Source organism: Pinus tabuliformis, chromosome 7 (assembly GCF_031772625.1).
Source record: "Pinus tabuliformis cultivar Carrire ecotype Pingquan chromosome 7, CPIR1, whole genome shotgun sequence".
Taxonomy (NCBI): domain Eukaryota; kingdom Viridiplantae; phylum Streptophyta; class Pinopsida; order Pinales; family Pinaceae; genus Pinus; species Pinus tabuliformis.
In genome coordinates, this window is record NC_142293.1 from 191,451,646 (window position 1) to 191,473,163 (window position 21,518).

At 41.8% G+C, this 21,518-nt stretch overlaps 1 protein-coding gene across 3 annotated transcripts in view; it reads right to left on the minus strand.

Annotated features, from left to right (window-relative positions):
- LOC149246506 (uncharacterized) overlaps positions 1 to 21,518 on the minus strand; it is a 304,091-nt gene that overhangs the window by 40,790 nt on the left and 241,783 nt on the right. For 2 of the 3 annotated variants that reach the window (XM_089457951.1, XM_089457952.1), the window contains 2 exons: positions 4,798 to 4,986; positions 4,485 to 4,576 (listed from right to left, as the gene is read on the minus strand). In XM_089457951.1, coding sequence (XP_089314077.1) covers positions 4,485 to 4,576; positions 4,798 to 4,986 — 281 coding nt within the window. The remainder of the gene's footprint in view (positions 1 to 4,484; positions 4,577 to 4,797; positions 4,987 to 21,518) is intronic. The other variant, XM_089457953.1, reaches the window with a different exon arrangement.

The window sequence follows — 21,518 nt, forward strand, 5'->3', positions numbered from 1 at the left end:
CAGATTTGTCAGTATGCCACAAAAATATTTCAAAATTTTAAGTTTAATATGAGGTGCTTCAAAAAACCCTTCATGCATTCACAAGAAAAATTCAAATGATAAGCCCAGGATCAGTTTTTAGCTGGGCTCTTCAGAAAATGCCCTTTTTGGGAGTTGGCTGGTTCAGCCGAGAACTTCCCCAAACGCCCAATGATCTCGAAATCAAGATTTTCCTACACAACTTACTTCAACCAATAACAAAGAGGGAGAAAACGATACTAAAATACAGATCTAATGGAGATACCTGCCATCATATTCAAAAATTTAACTACCATTCAAACCCTAGTGACTAAACAAGATACCTGTGTTTAAAATCACTCTTCATCAAGCTATCATCAATGGCTGAAATTAAATTTATGCACAAAAATAAAACATCTTACAACATTTCCAAAATAGTAACACCAGCAAGATTTCAACCCCAAAGTCTTTCTTTATTGCACATGAAAAAATAAAACGATTACAGGAGATCTTTCTTTAGCACAAGACTCACAGATTGAATGATCTCAATGGACAACTGACCTCCTATTTAAAGAAAAATTTCCCAACGGCTAGTTCGAGTGATCCTTGTCAAAGTGATCTCGACCGTTGATGAGGATCAAAAAATCTTTTAATCTCATCCATTGAAATTAAAATAATGAGGAAATTCAAAATAATCATTTAAATGCATTTTAATTAATTCAAAAAATTAATTTTTTGAATTAATTTCCTCAAAATTTTAACTTTGACTTAGCCCAAGAGACCAAGGGCCTAAAATTTAGCAAATTAATCATTTAACCTTAGTCCCTGGACCTCTTAAAATTTAATTTTTTAAAGGACCCTCGAATCTAGCCTTTAGAAAATTTAAAAAATACCTAGGACCTAGAACTTATGAGGGGATAAAACATTTTTCTAACCCTCAAGACACTTTATATCATGATTTTTTACATTTTTACATCTCAAGGGGGAAAACCCATTTGATATAGACCCTCACAAACTACGCAGTCTTCCGACACAAATATAATCCAGCAGGTCAAGAAATTTGTAATAAAATAACCTAACCAAATAGTTATGATTATTCCCAAATCACTTTTACATAGACTCAATCTAGCACACTAGGACTCCCCTAAGATTCTAATGACAAAATCCATTTCGGCTTTGGGGTTAGGCTGAAGGAAAACTCTACGGATCATGGATCGGTGAGACAAAAAAACTTCTGGAACGTAGATCATCACTAGAAGATTAGGTTTACCTAGGAAATTACATACAGGACACAGATCTGCTAAGATTATTTACAATTTACACATGCAGACTGGGTTAATAAAATAACATAATCAGGCTGATGATGATAGTCGAATGGCACGGACACGTTGATCAAGCGATATCCCCTTTGCGAAAAAAGGGGGTGTACTACTACGGGTGGTTGACACGTGGTGGTCAACAGGCTACATGGCAAGACCAAGTTAAACTCAAATGAAAATGACCATTCATTAGAGGCTAAGATCATAAAGCATCTAAGCAAACCAAACTTGTATGTTAAGGGCATACTAATACTTCAAACTAGGATCACCTTCCAATACCTAACTAGACCAAGTCATGTAAAGGTGTTTCGTACCTTGCTAGGGGTGGCTAGTAGTCAACCCTATTAGGTGTTTCCAGCCCCTAAGGGGAGGAGGCATTTCCAATGTTAGCCCTTCAATCAGTAGGTGTTGGTGTAAGTGAGTGGCTATGGAGGGGAGAGACTTCATGGCCAAGTACCATCGTGATGGGACCAACTAATGGGAGTCCACATCCCGAGTGTATAGATGTAAAGGAGGGAGCAATTGTGGATGCATGAGTTACCTTGCTCGACCTTCTTTTTCCACCCCTCTAGTGCACTTTTTACTTCTTTTTGATAATGCTTTGTAATATGGTGCATAGCTCAAGGATCAAAGATTGCTCCTTATGATATAGCATTTAATTTACCCCCTTAGATGAGGCGGTTTGTTGTCCATGAAGGTTGGGACATGCAAGGGTTCCTTTTGATGACATAGAGCATCAAGTGCTCAAAAAAATGGGTGATAGCTAATGAGGGTGGTAGAGCTCATGGTAGGATTTTTCCCATATGCTAACTTATGTCTCAGCCATCTTTTAAATTATGATTTATTTTTTCTTTCATTGTGCCCATATTATGCTTTTCCGTTCTTTTTGTTGCATCAACCTCCAAGGCAATGTTTTCCAGCCCTACCCAAGGATGTGGATAAGAGAGTGTTAAATCCCAATGAACCAATGACAAGTTAGACCCGAAGAATGGAGATGGTATAAAAGGGATTGTAATTTAACATGGAAAGTGTTTAAGTGTGGTGAAAGGGAGAATGAACATGCTACTTCAATCTCTAGGTTTTCCAAATAGTGGCCCTCCTATAATTCTAAGGCCTTAAGGGAGGTCTCACTAGACTAGGGTTAAAGATTGACCTCCTTGGTAAAGTGAGAGAACATGATTACAATCAAGATCAGTCAATTATCCAAATCACCCCTTTATCTGTACTAAATGGATAAAACATCAAGTATAAGCATCCGATTGAAAAATGATCAAAGTACCTATTGAGTAGCAACCCACCTTCATCTAAGAGGAATGTCTAATGGTGAGAGTTGCATCGATGATGCAGATGGCAGAGGCATATGGCATATCATCATCAAGAAGTGAATGTCAGGGGCTGCTGGCAGGTTGGCTGTCAAATGTACAAGAAAATGTTTTCTCTTATGGGAATACCCATTTTGGTGGGTAACAGTCCCTGTCATTTACTACAAAATTTGTAGTTTGATATAATAAGACAACAAGCTGATTTGTTCCATAAATCCTCAACCAACAGTCTAAACTAAAAAATAAGACCACATTTCGTTAATTAGTTACACACTACATTTAAAACCGTTTGGTGTAATTTTAATTGATGTTTTAGTTTACTGCCGCATACTCATAAACGCGTCCACCTCTTCTTGACCCCATTTAAGGCACTAGTCATATTTGGAGTTGGTTGGGGTTTTATGTGGGACTCCTCCCTTGGAATTTTAGGAGGAAGTTGGATCTAAATAGCTAGAGCTTGGGTTGAAGTGACAATGGGTCCTTTTCTTGTGTGTGCCAATTCCAGCAGGTTTTCATGACATTAGCAACCCTGCTAATAAAATAGGTAACAGGAACTTATCCTATGCAGTACCACCATAGCCTCTCGAGGGACTTTGTTGAGACCGCTAAATTGTGCGGTAATATGCTCCATGAAAAAATCACAATAATATGCTCATGCCTCAACATGCATGCCAATAAAAGGAAACCATGGGATTGCTCCACCAGAAATGGTGGTTAAACATGTCAAGACTCAATACATGTGCCAATAGTGAGCGTACAAGCAAAGGCATACACTTAACAAGGCTCCAATCAAGATAATTTATGTAAAACAAAGTCATTGAGAGGGATACATCCATCTAGAAAAATGTGCATGCAGGGGCACTCATCAAGAACCAAGGTGAAGCACTCACGAAAATAATCCACATGGCCACTATAAAGCTGATCTCTCAATGAAATGTATGCAACAATGAGGAGTGCACCAATAAAATAGCCACCAAACATGATAATTCAATCCAATGATGAAAGTGATAAGTCTTATCTAATCAAGGTGCTCGATCAAAGTCAACTAACCGATAACACCATCTCCAAGCTAAACACTAGGGGCCACCACAAAGATAGGACAAACACAAGAAAAAATTCCATTAGAGTGCCTCATTACCCACCAAGGTGATCAACAGATAAGTTATCAAAAGGAAACTGCTCTATGAAAGTGTGCACCAAGAATGTACCCCTGGTCCATCAAATGCTCCATCAATATCAGCCTGTGAGCCTTTGACATGTGCGATTAAAGTCACAAATATGGCTATGTTATGATGAAAATCACAAGTATAGGAACTCATACAATATGAGTTACAAAATCCATAGACTATCAGATGCAAGGATAAGTTACTAGTGCATGATATATGGCTGTATAGATTGACCTTTGAAATGCAAACAGAAATTGATCCAAACAGAACTGAGGTTCAAGCAGCAGTGTATGGTGTAATATTTTTTATCTCCAACCTATCAAACATAAAGGAAGGTGAAAGGAGATCATCAAAAGACATATTGTAAAGCGAGAAACATATTCAACTGCACAATCTTATTCAAAAGAGAAGGCCAGAAGAGGATTATTGAAGCTCTTATAAGAAAGATGAAAGCAATGTTCAAATGCAAGCTACATAACATAACTCTGCCAATCACATCAATGCCTGTATTTTACATGTATTTGAGCAATTTGTCTGAATTGATAGAAACTATCCCCAAATATTAAGAACTCAATAAAGTTTTTTAGTTTTACAGTTGATCGTGCTTCAATCTGGTAACTATCATTTCTTTAACACATAGAATTGTGAATTTTTAGGAGAAAAGAAAATATGCAAATCACCTATCATCCCATCTTGCAAGACGACAAGCTAAGTTTGCTATCAATTCATGAGTCGTTCTAGGAGCCAAAGCACCTCCTGCAACAAGAAGATCCTGAAAAAGAGAAGTACGTTCATAAGAATGCGGGGAGGGGAAAGGCATATGGCTACTCAAACTCATTTTTTCCTTAATTACAACATTAGGAGTCTTTTGCATGGTGAGTGTTTGATTAGATGGACACATAAACATGAATGTATATATGAAATAGACTAGTACATCTATATTTCAATCTTACATTATCTATTTAATAAAAAGTTAGCAAGAAAGCTGACTACCTGAACTTCAATAATACCAAGGATATTTATGTTTGACACCGTCCCTTTCACATGTAAAGCTGTGACTAGAAAATTCTGGGCCTGCCATGATCGAAGTACAATGGGAACATCCTCTTCTTCTACATTAGGGTCTCCTACTGACTGTCCTAGTAGCTCAAACAATAGTCCGCCCGCCACCCGCACTGGTACCTGGTATGTGATACAACAAGAGAAGCTGCTAGCCCCTTAAATGTATGTACAAGTTCCATTGGAGTGCATATCATAAGCACTTACATATCTTGAGTTAATTTAATGATTTATCACTACTTTCATTTGGCCTCTTGGTCCCTTGAGAACATCAAGCAAGGAAGAAAAATTCTTTCAGCCCAATTCACAAAATCTTTTGAAATAGAAAAGTGTTATCTAAAAGCAAAATTCAAGAATAATCAATTCCTGTCTCTCAAGTTAATTTGAATCATAAGTCACAGAAAACTCCTCCAAACTGGTAACATATTTTAATGTTGTTTCTAACAACTTTCAGCTATGCCAGCAGTCCTGTGTCCATTTATGTTTATTCCACCTAACTAAAGAAAGAAAGTTAAGAATGCTAACAAGGAAGAGGGCAGACATTTTAATGTTTATTTTGTCTAAGGGCAGTAAGAAATGTCATGTCTAAGAGTAATTATATAATGTAACAAAGTGCAAAATAAGACGATGTCATAATAAGATAAGACATTTAAGTTAATGTTATATCAAAGAGATTAGGTGAGTAGTTCCTAACAAGAATAATGGAACTTGTTTGATTTATATATAACATTATTGTATGTCATTTTTAAGCACAATGATATAATAAGATATCTCATTTTTCTATCTCTTTTCTCTTCACATATCCTGTATATTTTAGTTTAACATGGTATTGAGCCACACCAGTAAACATGGCATTGGATTGTGTCAAGAAATTGTGTCGAGTCAAAGTTTGGCACATATATTTGGAGAGAGAGAGAGAGACACTTGGAGAGATAGGCGGTCTTCGCATTGAAACTTTGATCGAACAAATAAAGATAAACAGGGAGAGTTTTGACCTCAACCTGATTGCCAATGGTGGGAGACACCATAGTTTCTTGGTCGCTTCAATGCTTTGGTGGATTTAATGCTTTGAGAGAAGTGTCTTTGTGAAAATTTTATCTATCACAGCAGTTGAAAATTACTTTCCTAATTGTTAATTTATTTGCAGTTTGTTATGGCAAATACCAAATAATTCACACTGTGGAAGAAAAAAAAGCATTGGAATTTGAGAAAATCTAGCACACATAAAAATATGACACAATTATTTTTGGACAATTGTCCTCGGAAAAACCCAACTTGGGAAAACCAGTGCAGCAACTAAGGGATTTATTATTACGCAGCAGTGAAATTTGAGTACAATATATGGATGCCCAACTGACAATCCAAACAACAAGAAAATCTGGCCTAAATTATCCAAGGGAATTTCCCTTCCTCCACAAGCAATTCCGGCACAACTCTACCTCAGAAAACTCGTCCTCTTGGACCCTCTATGTCAGCTTTTGTGTAGTGCTTGCGCAAACCCTTGGAAGTCTAGCCCGGAACTGCCACTGATGAAGTCGTTCTTCCTGTCTCCGCCGAGGAAACTAATTCTCCATCCCTCTAGAAAACTTTCTTGACCTCTGGAAGCTAAATCGAATTTTCCTCCAGCCAAATTGAATTGCTATTCTGAAGCAATTGTGCAGTACTCTACACTACCTCACTGGGAGTAACTCGGCTTCTTGTTGATGCCTCTCCGAATATGGAAAACTTTCTTTGGATCACTATCTTTGTCCCTCACTGACTCTGCTTCCTCACTGGAGCTTGAACTCTTCGGCAACTGAATGCTACTACTCTAGAAAAATCGAATTCTCCAAGTGTTTTTGGTGTATTCTCCAAGTTCCCATCGACTTCTTATAATCCTTTATTGGACCACCAATGGCCAAAATTAAAACTTAATCAAGGGCTAGGATCATCTTGAAGTCGATCCGTGTAAGTTTCTAAACTATTCTCACTTTGACCTAATTAATTCTAATTAGTTAACCAGTTTTCCAAAGTTTAGACTTAGGAAACATTAAAAAATAGGCCAATAATCTAATTAAGTCATCTTTAGGTGGAAGTTCTAGAAACGATTTCTGGGTTTTGGAGATCTCATGCATTCTAGCATCTCCACCAAATTTCGTGGTTGGAACACATCCGATGCTACAAAAACTAACACTACATCTTAGCGAGGACTGTGTTCTAGTGCTGCACACCCTGTCACAACACTCTGTCTCTATGTCATCTCTTGTCACTTATTGATGTCTGGTTGTGGCTGCCCACCAATCACTGTGCAAATCTGATGCTGCATCTGTGTTGTTGGTGACACTGCCATATTGTTGCCAACCCTGCATCTGCACCGCAACTCCCTCCCATATGTTGTTGTTGCAATTGAGAATCATCTGAAACACTGAATCAACTGTGTTTAGTATGATGCATCTATCTCCCGAGTTCTCACTGCTACTAGTTTTTGTGCTGTCACTGAAGAATCTTCATTGTTGCTGACTTTGCACTATGCCTCTCTGCACTATTGCCAATTCTGCATTGTGCTCCCTAGCACTTGACTGCTACTACTCTGCAACTATCACTCTGGAATTTTGACTGCACCTCTGACACTGATCCATCCTGCTACTGAATACTGTGGGCCCCTGTAGAAAGGTGATGATCCATGAGGATACCTCAATGGACCCTGCCCAATCTCTGCAACTCTGAACTCTGATCTACTCATACTGTTGTTGCTTCTGCTCTTGATCCGAACTTAAACAGGAACACAAAAAATTACAGATATAACCATAAATACAGAGATGCAGTAGAAATAACACTTCATTTCATTAATATCAAATATTGAAATATGTTTACAAATAGAAAGGAAATAAAACTAGCTCGGGCGACGATAGCTTATCTCTGAGGAGAGATGTGGTGGCTACATGCCTCTGAATTGTAATGAGGCTTGAAGACCTATTTATTATTGAGAAACAACGGAGACCCTAAATATCCAAAAACCTAACCCTAGGAGATGAAGCGCCAAAACTATGGGCCCCGTTTGGGTAATTTGGTACATCAACTTCCCGGGGTTGTAAATTTGGCATACGATCTCCGTTTGGCATGCACAATACCTCGTTAGAAAGATCTATTCGAGGAATACAACTTTCGAACGCAAACATGAGTCAAATACTATTGTTTAGGTCCTCAAAACAATTCCGGAAGTTCGGGACTCGAAAAATTGCCAAAAATAGTAAATTGTGTTACAATTAAAGAAACTGAAAAATTGAAAGAGACAGTGGTGGGGTCCAAGTGGAATAGGCAGGTGGCCACCAATATCCACCTAGATCAGTCCTCCCCCTTTAAAAAGCAATGGTCACCATTGCGTTGAGTGCCTCCATGAGATGGGTTCTATTGAACTTGGTCCCTGGTGAGCCACTTGCCTTGGTGTAGGAGATGGCCAACTTTGACAGTCCAATATAGTTGGATCTTCTGTTGGCGATTGTTCTTGATCTGTGTGTCCACGATTAAATCAGTTGTGGCATGTTCCATGCAGTCTAGGTTTAGCTTTGTTGGAGTGAGTTGTTCTACAATGTCGGATGTGTCCAGCAATGGTGGAAAGTATGGACGAAGACGGTCTACATTGAACACTGGGTGCAGACCAAGGAAATGTGGAACGTTGAGCTCGAAGGCATTTTCCCCTATAGCCTTGGTGATGGTGTATGGCCCATATCGGAGCGGGCGAAGCTTGCGGTGGGGTCCAGCGAGGCGCTCCTTTTGCAAATGTAGCCAAACTTTGTTTCCCACCTAGAACTTGTGCGACACCTGATGCTGATCATGGCATTGTTCGTACTTAGCATTGGCTTTGTCCAATATATCATGGGCTTACTGGAGGATGTGTTGAATGCGCTCAATGAAGTTGTTATCCATCTCGGCTTCGGACTGGACGTGAACTGAATCTGCCTGAGTGGTTGCAAATGGTATGGCCACACCAATGGGACATAATGGATGAAATCCCAACCCTACATGAAAGGGGCTCTGGTTTGTTGAGCAATGGAGAGCTCTGTTGTAGTTGTGTTGGACATAGGAGAGGCTTTCATCCCATGTTCGTGGGTTCTTGAAGTTGTACATGGGCAAAATGTGTACAATCATCTTGTTGACGACCTTTGTTTGGCCATCAGTTTGGGGGTGGAAAGTCGTGGACTTAGTAAGTTTGGTATCCAACATCGACCAGAGACTTGACCAAAATGCACTGAGGAATCTGTTGTCCCGATCTGAGATAATGGATTATGGGATCCCAAAGTGAACCCACACTCACTCGAAGAAGAGCTTAGCAATGGCCTTTGCTTGTGATACTCTTCTTGTAGGCCGCCATAATGGCCATCTTAGAGAATCTGTCGACGACCACGAAAATGCAGCCATTGTCATGCTTAGTAGAAGGAAGTCTCGACATGTAATCCACGGAGGTGGATTCCCAAAGTCGACTAGGAATAGGCAGTAGAGTATATAGGCCTTGCTTCGTGATGGTTGGTTTGGCAATGGCACAGACAGTGCATGATCGAATGTCCTTTCCAACACCTGATGAAAGTTCGGCCAATAAAAATATTTCTACAGTACTACCATTGTTTTCTCTACTCTGAAATGTCCAGTGACCCAACTGTAGTGTGCCTCCCAAATCATCTTGGCATGCTCACTTGAAGGAACACATATGTGTCCCAGGTGGCATAACAGTGCATCTTGGAGGTGAAAATTTGGAACTTGCTAAACTTCCAGGAGTATCTTATATGTGCTACCGAATTCCGAATAGCTCTTGTAAAGATGCAGCCACCCTGAAGTCTCGTGCCCACAGGAGTCGAGCACAGTGATCAGCACCATGACTGGTGGTCGGCTGAGGCAGTCTACAACATTATTGGTGTTGTCCTTCTTGTACTTAATGTTCAACTGGAATTGTTGCAGGTATGTGGACCATTTATGATGGCAATCGTTCTGCACAATGGAATACATTTCTTTGTCATAGGTGGGATACTTTCGGACTGTGCCTGAAAGCGTCTCACTGTGGTAGGCCACTGGAAGCCCTTGCTGAGTAAGAACTGCACCAATAGCATAGTCGGAGGCATATGTCTCAATCTCAAATGGTTGTTGCAGGTCTGGTAATGTGAGCATTGGTGCAGAGCTGAGGCGATGCTTCAACTCGACAAACACCTTCTGCTAGGTTTCATACCAAAAGAACTTTGTTTTCTCTCTACCCTTGGTGACTTGACTTAAAGGCCAAGTGATATGAGAGAACCCCAACACGAACCTATGGTAGAAATTGGCAAAACCCATAAAGCTATGGAGCTCTATTAGAGTGGCTGGGGCTGGTCAATCCCAAATGACTTGTATCTTGGCTGGGTTCACATGCACACCCTGCTCATCAATGATGTACCTCAGATATTGAACCTGGGTCATGCGAAAAGTGCATTTCTCCAAATCGGCACACAACTTGTGTTGTCGCAAGGTTTGGAGGACCTGTTGAATATGGTGGAGGTGCTCTTCCCAACTTTGGCTGAAGATCAAGATGTCATCTAGATACACCACCATGAATGCATGGGTGAAGGGTCGCAAGATGTTGTTCGTCAATCTCATGAAGGTTGAGGGGGCATTCATCAACTCGAAAGGCATGACCAACCATTCGAAAAGGCCCTCCTTGGCTTTGAAGGCAATCTTCCACACATCGGAGGGTTCGATAGACACCTGGTGATAACCGAACTTCAAATCGATCTTGCTAAAATATTTGGGCCCCTTGAGCTGGTCTAGAAAGTCATCAATTTGTGGGATTGGGTACCTATTCCGTACAGTGATCTTGTTCATTGCTCGAAAGTCAATACAGAGTCTCCAAGTCCCATCCTTCTTCCGTACCAATACAATTGGGCTCCCACAGGGTGATGAGCTTGGCCTGATGTGCTCTTTCTACAACAACTCCTAAATTTGCCTCTTGATCTCATCGTTCTCTAGAATAGAGCGTCGATAGATTGGTCCATTGAGTAGCGAGCGCTCGGGGTCAAATTGATGGAGTGCTTGACCTGACAATGCAAAGGCACCCCTGTAGGTGAGGAGAAAATGTCCCTATACTCCTCTACAACCTTGTCCATCTACTACTGCTGTGCGGAGGAGCCCTGTCTAGAAGTTGTGGCCACAATCTTCTTCCTTCCCTGAGGGCGAATCATAAGGAAAACAAATTTCCTGGTCTATGAAATGATCTTACTGCATTGCTTTGTAGTGATCAAAGAGATGGCAGTAAGCGGGGCTACCTCCGGTATCCTGTACAACTTATTGCCCAAAGTAATAATCAAAAAGTGAGGTCTAGACTCATATACAACATGTTGCTTCCACAAATATGGTTTTCCTAATAATACATCACAAACTTCAAGAGGGGCAACATCACACAATACCTCATCCGTGAAGGGCTTGCTGTTGTAGGCAAGGCGGCATCGCTAGTTGACGCGGAGATCTCGTCCTTGGTGAAGCCACCCGATGGTGTACGGATGTGAATGTGTTGTAGTCAGTAGGCCCAACCGCTTCACGACCTCTGCTGAAATGAGGTTTTTTTAGCTCCCGCTGTCGATAATGAACTGCAACGGAGAACCCTTCGCCCACATCTATGAGTGGAAGAGGCATTCCCCCTCTAGATCTTCAGGCTCATTCTTTTGGATCTTCGTGGTGGCCACAGTGGCAATGGGCTTCGCATCAATGATCCGCTTCCCTTTGTCATTCCCCTTGTCGGGTTTTGACTCAGAGTTGGAACATGCGTTTGATTCAGAAGCCTTCAACTCAACTACCAATGACTGCTTGGTTCGACACTCACTTGTGTTGTGAGTGGAGCTCTTATGGAACTCACACCATGTTCCCATGTCATTCTTTGTCTACGTGGTGTTGTTCTTTGCTTACAGCTTTGGCAGGTTGTCCTGGGTCGCCCCGCCTTGGCTTTGTCCTTTTCTCTAAGGTTTGGGGGCATCTTTTCCTTGCTTCGGATTCGCTGATCCAAAGTCTCACTTTTCTGTTAAAACTTTTGCTCAATCTTGACAACGTATCGATACGTTGTGTCGAGCGAGGAGATGTCCAGGAACTCCATCTGTCCTGGATGTACCTGTGTACGCAGTCGCGGTACTTGAGTACCAAATGTCGCTCAAAATCCTTGATACCCATCTTCGTGCGAAGGGTATGAAAAACATTGCTAAATACTAAACTTTGACACGTCTTGATCCCTTCCCTGTTGCAGCGTGGTCCACTTTATGTATTTATCCTCATAGCTCCCGACAGGGTAGTATTGCTCCTTGATGGCGTCTCGAAATGAATTCCAAGTGAGTGCGGCTGAAAATAGTAAGGGTGTACTTTCTTCCTTCTTCTCACAGTAGGTTTCCTACCATTCCTTGACGTGGGGGGCGGCTTTGAGAAGTGAAAAAGTAATCTTTTCCCGGTTGGAAAAATTTAACACAAAAATATCCTTCTAGCAGATTTAACCATTTATCTATGGCGTCTGCATCTATCTGACCATCAAATATGGTGATGTCAAAGTTAACTTGTACCTTAAAAGGTGTGGCACTTCGAGAGTAACTGCTGGAAGAAGATGTGTCGCCTTTTGGTACCCGCTGAAGGATCTGAGCAAAGTTGTCCATCATCGCATTCCTTTGTCGCATGAGGGTTTCTTCGAGAAAATTTTGAAAGGATCTCCTGCCCCCTCGAGGGTTTCTTTGAGCAAGATTTTGAAAGGATCTCTTGCCCCCTCTAGGATTCATTGAATGTTTGGCTCGGGACCTGCATGACCACGCAGAGCCATTTAGGAAGTGCTGGCGGAGGGTAAATTGTCCAAGTTGATTTACAAGCATTGACGACAAAACGAGAATTGGTCACTAGTGGCGGCAACTCGATCCTTAAAGAAACAGATGTGGATTTTCTGCCTAGAAGAAACACATTCACCAAGTGTAGACGTCGAATTCACACTGATTCATCGAAGCAATTCAAGAATCGAGAGCTTGTTCCCAAGCCAGATCGCATTGTGAAGTTCAAGAAGCCGACTGCTCTTTTCTATACCAAGAGAAAGACATTGAATTTGTCAGATCGACCAAGTCTCTTTGTTTCGAGAAGCTAAACTCTTCCCTATGCGATGTTGTGTGTATATCCTTACCACAGATCGATCTTGAGGTTGAGGAAGTCCGTGCACACTTGTTGACTGAGGTCATCTATCTTACTCTGCCTATGCGTGGAAGTTATCAATTTCCTGAACTATTCATTGTGCTTATGGGTTTATCGTCGACGTGCCATATATCTGAGGTTTGCATTGTTGGTTGTGGATGATATCACCTTCTAGTGGAGACTGATATAATGCCTTAGCCACCAATGTGACGACTGTCAATGTTGTATGTGGGGATGATTGTTGAGCAGTGAGAGGACGAATTGTTCAACTTACGCAAATGAGTCTACATTCCAGGCTGAAAGTTATCATTATTCCAACTAATGCGTAAAAACAAGTACTTTCCTCTATAATTCTTGTTGTGTGTGCATGGTCTGCCTTTGAGGGACGTTTTATCACTACTGGAAGTCGTCACACTTGTTGAGGAAGTTGCTCAACTTCTAAAGGATTCATTTGGACTGCTAAGCAAAAACAGGTTCCCTCATTATCTCTTACTCTGTGTACATCTTTGAAGGATGGTATAATGATTGTGCAAATATTCCAGTATGTAGTTAATGTTAAGCTTTTTGTAGCATCGGATGTGCTCTAGCCATGAAAATTGGTGGAGAGGCTAAGGCACATGAGTTCTAAAGAACCTCGAAACTGTTTGGTGAAATTCCACCCAGATTTTATTTTATTAAAATAATTAATATTTTTAATGGGGTTCCTAAGTCTAAACTTAAGAAAATTAAAGTATTAATGGGTATTAATCAAAATATGGGTGAGAATGTTCTAGAAAGAGGATCAAGTCAAGTTTTTAATCTTAGTCGTTGATTAGAGACTTAATCTCGTATGTTGAAGTCTCAACGAGAAGAGTTTGATTTTTGGGGTTAGGAAGCTGAGAAATTCGAACTAAATGATCATTTTGCAGCATAGGGGCAGGGATAGCTAGGGAATACTGGGTAGGGAGGCAGAGAGCCACTAATGGAGGCACCGCAGCACCTAGAGGGACTGATGTTGGGCCAATCTGGGCCCACGCAGGCCTAACGCAGAGCCAGAAGGGCCAGTGCAGAGAAGTTGCCCTCACGCAGAAATCCGAAACTGTCAGGGAGCTGCCGCAACAACCAGGAGAGGTTGAAGCAGAAGCTCCAGGAGGCAAAAGAGACAACGTAGGGCTGACGCAGAACCTTTGAGGCTAACACAGGGCCTACGTAGGGCCAACGCAGAGATAGACAGGGATTTGCTAGTTCTACTGTTGGATCAGTCGGAATCTGTCGGTTGAGTGAGGTAATCTCACTCAGTTTTTTGCCATTATATTTTTCTCTGTAACTGGATTGTCGGGAGGGCATCCAACATTGTATTCAGAACTACTGCTTAATAATATAAAACCTTCAGAGCTGCTACACCGGTTTTCCCACATTGGGTTTTTCCAGGGACTATTTTGTCCACAAATAACGGTGTCCTATGTGTGATAATTTCCGAATCTAACAAACTAGAAATCCTACTGCAGTAAACTGATTTGCATTACCTACTTGTGTTCTTCATTTTAACAAATTATTTTCAGAAAATATTAATGCAAATGCACTGCAGCCTACACCACTATACAGATCAAGTACTGAAAAATAAATGAGACAACCACACAAAGAACACACTTATTTTTGGACTAAACGTCCCTGAAAAAACCCAATGTGGGAAAACCAGTGCAACAAATATGAGGGTTTTATTATTAAGCAGATTTCTGAATACAACTAGGGTGCCAAATCCGGCTCACCCAACAGAGAATAAATCCGGCAGAAGTACCTCTATCCGTAGACAGATATTTTGGGGAATCCAGCAACTGGATGAACAAACCCCACAAATGACTACACTGTCCCCAGTGCTGTGCAGCGATGGTTGCTCCAAACTTTGGGTTGGAACTGCGTCAGCTCCTCTAAGAGCTCCGTCACCCTCCCAGTGAGCCTTCCCAGCTCAAAAATTGATTTGTTGAACTGCTGCTCTCTCTCCCTCACAGAAACCCCAGTGTTGCCTCTAAGTGTCTGCGTTAGTTCCTCTAGCCTCTGCATCGCCCTTTTTGGAGCTACGATGTCTCTCCCTAGTGCTGCTCTGCCTCTCTACTATGTATTCTTGGCCTTGGACTGAAGTCCCTTTGCCGAACTTCCCCTCTCTGCACTAGAAAGTCACTCTGAAATTCTCAGCAAACCACGCCCCCGAATTTCAAACTAGCTCAAGTGTTGCTCTCTCTGTGTGTATTCTCCAACTGACCCCAAGCCTTCCTTTATACTTTTCCTGTTGAGAAATCAATGGTCGTGATCTAATCTCTAATCAATGGCTAAGATTAAATCAGACTTGATCTTCATCTCTTAGAAGCTTCTAACCCATATTTTCATTAATACTCATTAATATTTTAATTTTCCTAAGTTTAGACTTAGGAACCCCATTAAAAATATTAATTATTTTAAAAAAATACAATCTGGGTGGAATTTCACTAAATGATTTCTGGGCCTTGGAGATCGCATGTGTTCTAGCCCCTCCACAAAATTTCGAAGCTAGATCACATCTGATGCTACCCAAAAATCAACACTATGTATCTTGTTCTTTGTTCAGTTTCTTGTTTCACGTAATCAAATTAAATTGGTGTAGGTTGCATAATAAATTTACTTCAGTATTTTTCTGAAAATAACTTGATAATGTATATTAAAATCAAGTAGGAGAAGTAAATTTAGTTTTGCTGTAGTTGGGGTTCCTTGAGTGTAGGAATTTTCACATGGAATCAGAGCATTGATTTTGAAACAGGAAGAATAGATCCAACGTTGAGTAGAGAGGCCAATAGCTGCATTTGGTAGCAATTCGAATCTCGTTGAAGGGATTGCGCAGTCCTTGTCGGGAAAGCAGAGATTCCGAGGAGATCGAGGTACGATTTCTGGTTCATGAGCTTACAGAGGTAGAGGGAGTGATGCAGAGCCTCAGCGTTGTGCTTAAAGGGCACAGTTTCTGCCAGGGCAAAAATCTGTTAGAAAAAAACGAAGACACATAGAAGGTGAATTTTCTCGTTATAGGACTTTTCTTGGCAAAAGTTCAAATTTTTCACTTGCTAGGCAGCAAACCAGTGATGCGCAGTGACTAGAGAAGTCAATTCGACAGTTTGGGTGAGATGGCATTGCATGGGATCAGAGATCAGGACAGGTTGGAAGGAGCTTCCAACTATGTCATATGGAAGACCAAAATCTTAGCTGTTCTGGAGGAGTACGATCTCGAAGGTTACGTCAAGAGTGTTGTGGTTATTCCCATGGAAAATGATAAGAAGAAGAAGTACAAGGCCGAGCAGGCAAAGGCGAAGAGGTACATACTCGATGGAGTTCGAGATCATGTGGTCTCACACTTGCAGGGCAAAGATACAACCCAAGAAATGTGGGAAGCTTTGTCTTCACTGTATGAAGGTTCTTCCGAACAATAGAAGATGTACTTAGAACAAAAGTTGCAGCGGACATTGATGTAGAAGGGAGAAGGGGTTAACTCCTATCTTCAACGTCTTCAGGACACCAGAGACTAGCTTGCTGCAATGGGGTCTACTCCTTAGTCTACTGCGATGGTAAGGATGAACCTAAATGGCGTCTCGGATGAATGGCAAGTCTTCGTCCAAAGTATATTGGGCAGGGAAAGACTACCTTCATGGAAGGAGACGTGGGCAGCCCTTCAACAGGAAGAATTAAGGAGGGATCTGGTTAAGGTCAACCTCAATGGAAGCAGTGGGAGTGGCACGAAGACCAAGGAGGGGGAGGAGAACGCAACTCTAGCATCAAAGGGACAGTAGAAGCAGAAGCGGAAGAAGGACATTTCGAAGGTGAAATGTTTCATATGTGGCAAGGTGGGCCACTTTGCATCTTAGTTTCCTTTGAAGTAAAAGGATAAGGATGATAAACATGATCCTAAGGCTGCTCCAGCAAAAATTGACGCAAATGAGTTTGCCATGAGTGCCCACGCATATCCAGGAGGGAAATGGGGCAATATAGAATTGTAGTCGGGAGGACTACATGTGGGCAGGATCCTTGAGGAACCCACCTCTTGGATCAATTCTTTGTTATGGGAGCTCGAGATTCAACAGTAGCAAGATGGGCTTAGTGTCAGATGATGCAGTCGGTTTATTGGAGACACAGATGCAGTAGCCTGAGACTAGAGACTGATCAGCACAGAGCAAGGTTGGTAGCAGTGCATATGGCACAGTGCAGAAGTCAGCAGCAATGCAGAAGATTCAGAGGGTCAGAGACTAGTAGCAGTCAGATTCCAACATTCACATCGTATTATGCTAAACACAGTTAGTTCAAAAATTTTGGATGCTTGTCCGTTGCTGAGCAGCAACAATTGCAAAATGAAGCAGTGCAGAGCTAATAGTGGTAGTGTTAGCAGCAGATGCAGAGGGAGCTATAGTACAGATGCAGCAGTGGTAGTAGCAGTGTCATGGGCAGCAGTACAGTAGCAACAACAACACAGTGTTGGTGGCAGCAACAGTGCGAAAAGGAGGTGGCAGCAACAGTGCGGAAAGGAAATGCTTCAGAGACAGAGCAACATGCAGTTGAACATTGTTGTTAGAGCACATTCCTCACTAAGAGGGAGTGTTAGTTTTTGGTAGCATCGATGTGATCTAGCCATGAAAATTGGTGGAGAGGCTAAGGCACATGAGTTCTAAAGAACCCAAAAACCGTTTGGTGAAATTCCACCGGGATTGTATTTTATTAAAATAATTAATAGTTTTAATGGGGTTCCTAAGTCTAAACTTAGGAAAATTAAAGTATTAATGGGTATTAATCAAAATATGGGTGAGAATGTTCTAGAAAGTGGATCAAGTTAAGTTTTTAATCTTATCTGTGGATTAGAGACTTAATCTCGGCCGTTGAAGTCTCAACGAGAAAAGTATAAGGAGGAGGCTTGGGGTTCATTTAGACACACACGGAGAGAATGAATTGATCTAGAGTATGATTTATGGGGTTAGGAAGTTGAGAAATTTGAACTAAGTGATCATTCTGCAGCAGAGGGGTAGGGATAGTTCAGGAGTATTGGGCAGAGAGGCGGAGAGCCACTAGTGGAGGCAGCGCAGCACTAGAGGAATTGATGCTGGGCTAGCCGGGGCCCACGCAGCCTTGACGCAGAGCCAGAAGGGCCAGCACAGAGGAGAAGCTGCCCTCACACAGAAATCCGAAGCTGCCAGGGAGCTGTCGGAACAGCGGGGAGAGGTTGACGCGGAAGCTCTAGGACACAGAAGAGACAACACAGGGTTGATGCAGAGCCTTTGAGGCTGACGCAGGACCTAGGCAGGGCCAGCGCAGAGATAGTCGGGGGTTTGCCAGTTCTGGTACCGGATCAGTCGGAATTTGCCGGGTGAAGTGAGGTAATCTCACTTAGTTTTTCGCCATTATATTTTTCTGTGTAATTGGATTGTCAAGAGGGCATCCAACATTGTATTCAGAACTACTGCTTAATAATATAGAACCCTCAGAGTTGTTGCACTGGTTTTCCCGCATTGGGTTTTTCCGGGGACTATTTTGTCCAAAAATAACGGTGTCCTATGTATCTTGTTCTTTGCTCAATTTATTGTGTCATGCAATCAAATTAAATTGGTGTAGGCTGCAAAAGTAATTTACTTCAATATTTTTCAGAAAATTACTTGATAATGTATATTAAAATCAAGTAGGAGAAGTAAGTTCAGTTTTGTTGCAGTAGGGGTTCCTTGAGTGTAGGAATTTTCACAATTAATACACATTTTCTTGGGATAAATACTTTGCAAATTTTGCTAGTTGGAGTTCATTTCTACACTCTGAGTATTATATATGTAATGCTGAGACAAAGAAGCCCAAAACTTGTCTACAACATTATGTTCTCCACATCCAAACTCAAGTGAAACCAACAATATCACCTACAACATATTGCAAATAATTTCACAACGAACCAATCCACTCCTAAGAGTTGCTTTTATCTATTCACTAGCATCTTCATTATTTGGCCAGATGAACATTTGTGCAAGGTCTATGGGTTAGTAAAGCCACAAATTACCTTATATTGGCTCGACGTTGGCTAAGAAAGGAGGCATAATTCTAAGATGGACCTTGAAAGATCCATAGGAACCCTCAAGGGCATCCTCAAGAAGCTTGGTCAACAATAATTCAAACCCTCTAGCAGCAGTACCTCTTCAGAGCAGCCAAAGGAAAAACAAAACAACGGACCTTTCTCAAGAGGAGTCTGTCATTTTTCAAAAAGAATAACCAAGGTATCTGCAAAAAGAGCTAGAGATTGAAAACAAGTTCTTTAAACTTGGGACAGATTTGAAACACATAAAGGTCACAATGAGAGCTCTTTTCAAACTAGATGTACTCCTTTCCAAAGTGAGCCAATTGGAAGGGAAGAAACTAATTTGAGCTCTAAAACTAGCTATGCTTGCTCTCATACGACAAAAATTCTTGGAGGAACCTTGTGAAGGGGTTAGACTTCCAATTGCATCTTGTCTTAGTAAAATCATGAGACTAACCGCCCATATACCTCCTTACAATGATGATGTTATGAGGGAAGTTTTCAGACTGATAGTACAGACTTTTCGGGACTTGGACAACAGTGCAGGCTCTACCCTTAGGAAGAATCTTGAGATTTTAGAAGTCATGGCCATGATCAAAACATATGACATCATGCTTGATTTGGGGTGTGATGACTTGATCCATCAGATGTTTCAATGTTTCTTTAGCATTAAGAAACATCACCCTGACACGGTCAAAGCAAACATGTTGTCCATTTTGTCTTAAGTTATGGGAGATCATGATGCCATTTGCAGGGAGTTAAGGGCTAGATTGTTGACCATTTGGAGGAGAGAACAGTTGGTTTCACTTGTTTCTTATCAATTGGATGAAAGGTTGGTTGAGAAAAACATTGGGTTGTTCAGGAGACAGTTGACTAGGGAGGAGTTGCTCAGGTTTGGTGGATCATGCAACAAGAATGAGATGAGGAGGAAGAGTCTCTGCTTCATTTGCAAGGGACCTTGGGGACATGATCACTCATGCTTGAGTGACACTGAGGAGATGATAGGGGTTCCTCCTTACTTTCAGGGTGAGGATTTTTCTTTGGACGAGTCCATGGGTTCATACGAAGATGCCTTTGAGGAGCATGAGTCATGTGGAGTTGTTAACAACAGGCCTGATTTATATTCGGAGGTGTATTGTGAGCAGTCAGTGGACCCTATGGGAGACATTCAGGATGATGAGTCACCAATGATGATTCAACATAAGCAGCATATGATGGAGCACGAGTCAGCTGAGGATGATGATGGGCACAGTATGCATGATGGACCTATTGGGGCGAGCCAGCTGGAGGTTCATATTGAGCCCGTTATGGAGGATGAGCAGCCACCCTTGGGGTCATCCATAGATGAAGAGCATAAAAAGGTATAGACAACTAGCAGGGTGGCAATATTTGCAAACACTTGTCCTCAGGAGGTGTTGAAGGCTAACAGGGTAGTTTTGCAGAAGGATAGTGGTGCATCCATCTTTGGGCCTACCCATTGATGTTGTGTAGATAGGTGCAGCAGCAGCTGGTAGAGCTGCAATATTTCTAGGCCACAACCCTCTCCAGGAGTACATAGGCAGGGCTTGTAGCACCTCACCTAGTTTTGCCCATTATAGAGAGAGGGGCATGTTTACTTAGACAGATCTTGTGGATTGACCAGATAGAGCATCCTGAGTTGGGCAGGGACCCATATCATCCTATTAGAATTGTTTCTTACACGTGTCCATGCATTAGATTAGCGAGAGATCATGAGCTGGTACCCTATTGATGGAGTATCATTTTTAGTCAAGAGAATTGCATTGCAAGAGCCCTTAGATGTGAGGGATACTACATGCCCCAGTTGGCAACAGGATGTAGGCTGGCCACACATAAGTATTTCAGCACAACATCAGCATGGTGAGATTGACCTCGGTCTCTGCCAAGGGTTGGATTGGAAAGAGGTGATAAGTTGGTACGCAATGGATGGAGCAACACTCATGGTTGGAGTTATAGCACAACAGGAGCCACAGAGCATTGATACTTGTATTTGGAGGCATTGGGGTCCAAGAGGATTGGTTGATGACAGCTTCAGTCAGGGAACGGTCTGGGATCTGAGCATTGAGGGGTCCGTTCATGGTGAGTTGACACAGAGGCAGAGCATCACCCAGTGGTTCATATGGGATCCAGGCATTGGGTCTCAGTTGCATTGGGCCACTAGATTGGTCCATAGGTTTGGATTGCTTGAGGGAAAGCAATCTTAGGGTGGGAGGATTTGTAATGTCCCTTTTTCTGGTGTTCCTTATGACATGGTTAGGATGGACTTTCAGAGTTGGGGGTAGACAGGTCACAGGTGCAGGTTGGTGTCATCAGTGGGCCCAAGGGATTTTGGAGGGGTTTTGAGGAGTTTCTATGAGGTTCGATGGCATTTGCTTCGTATGTTCCATCATCTGCACAGTTTCCATTTCGTTTTGGTGCATCCTGACAACTTTCAAAAAAACAAAGTTATTCT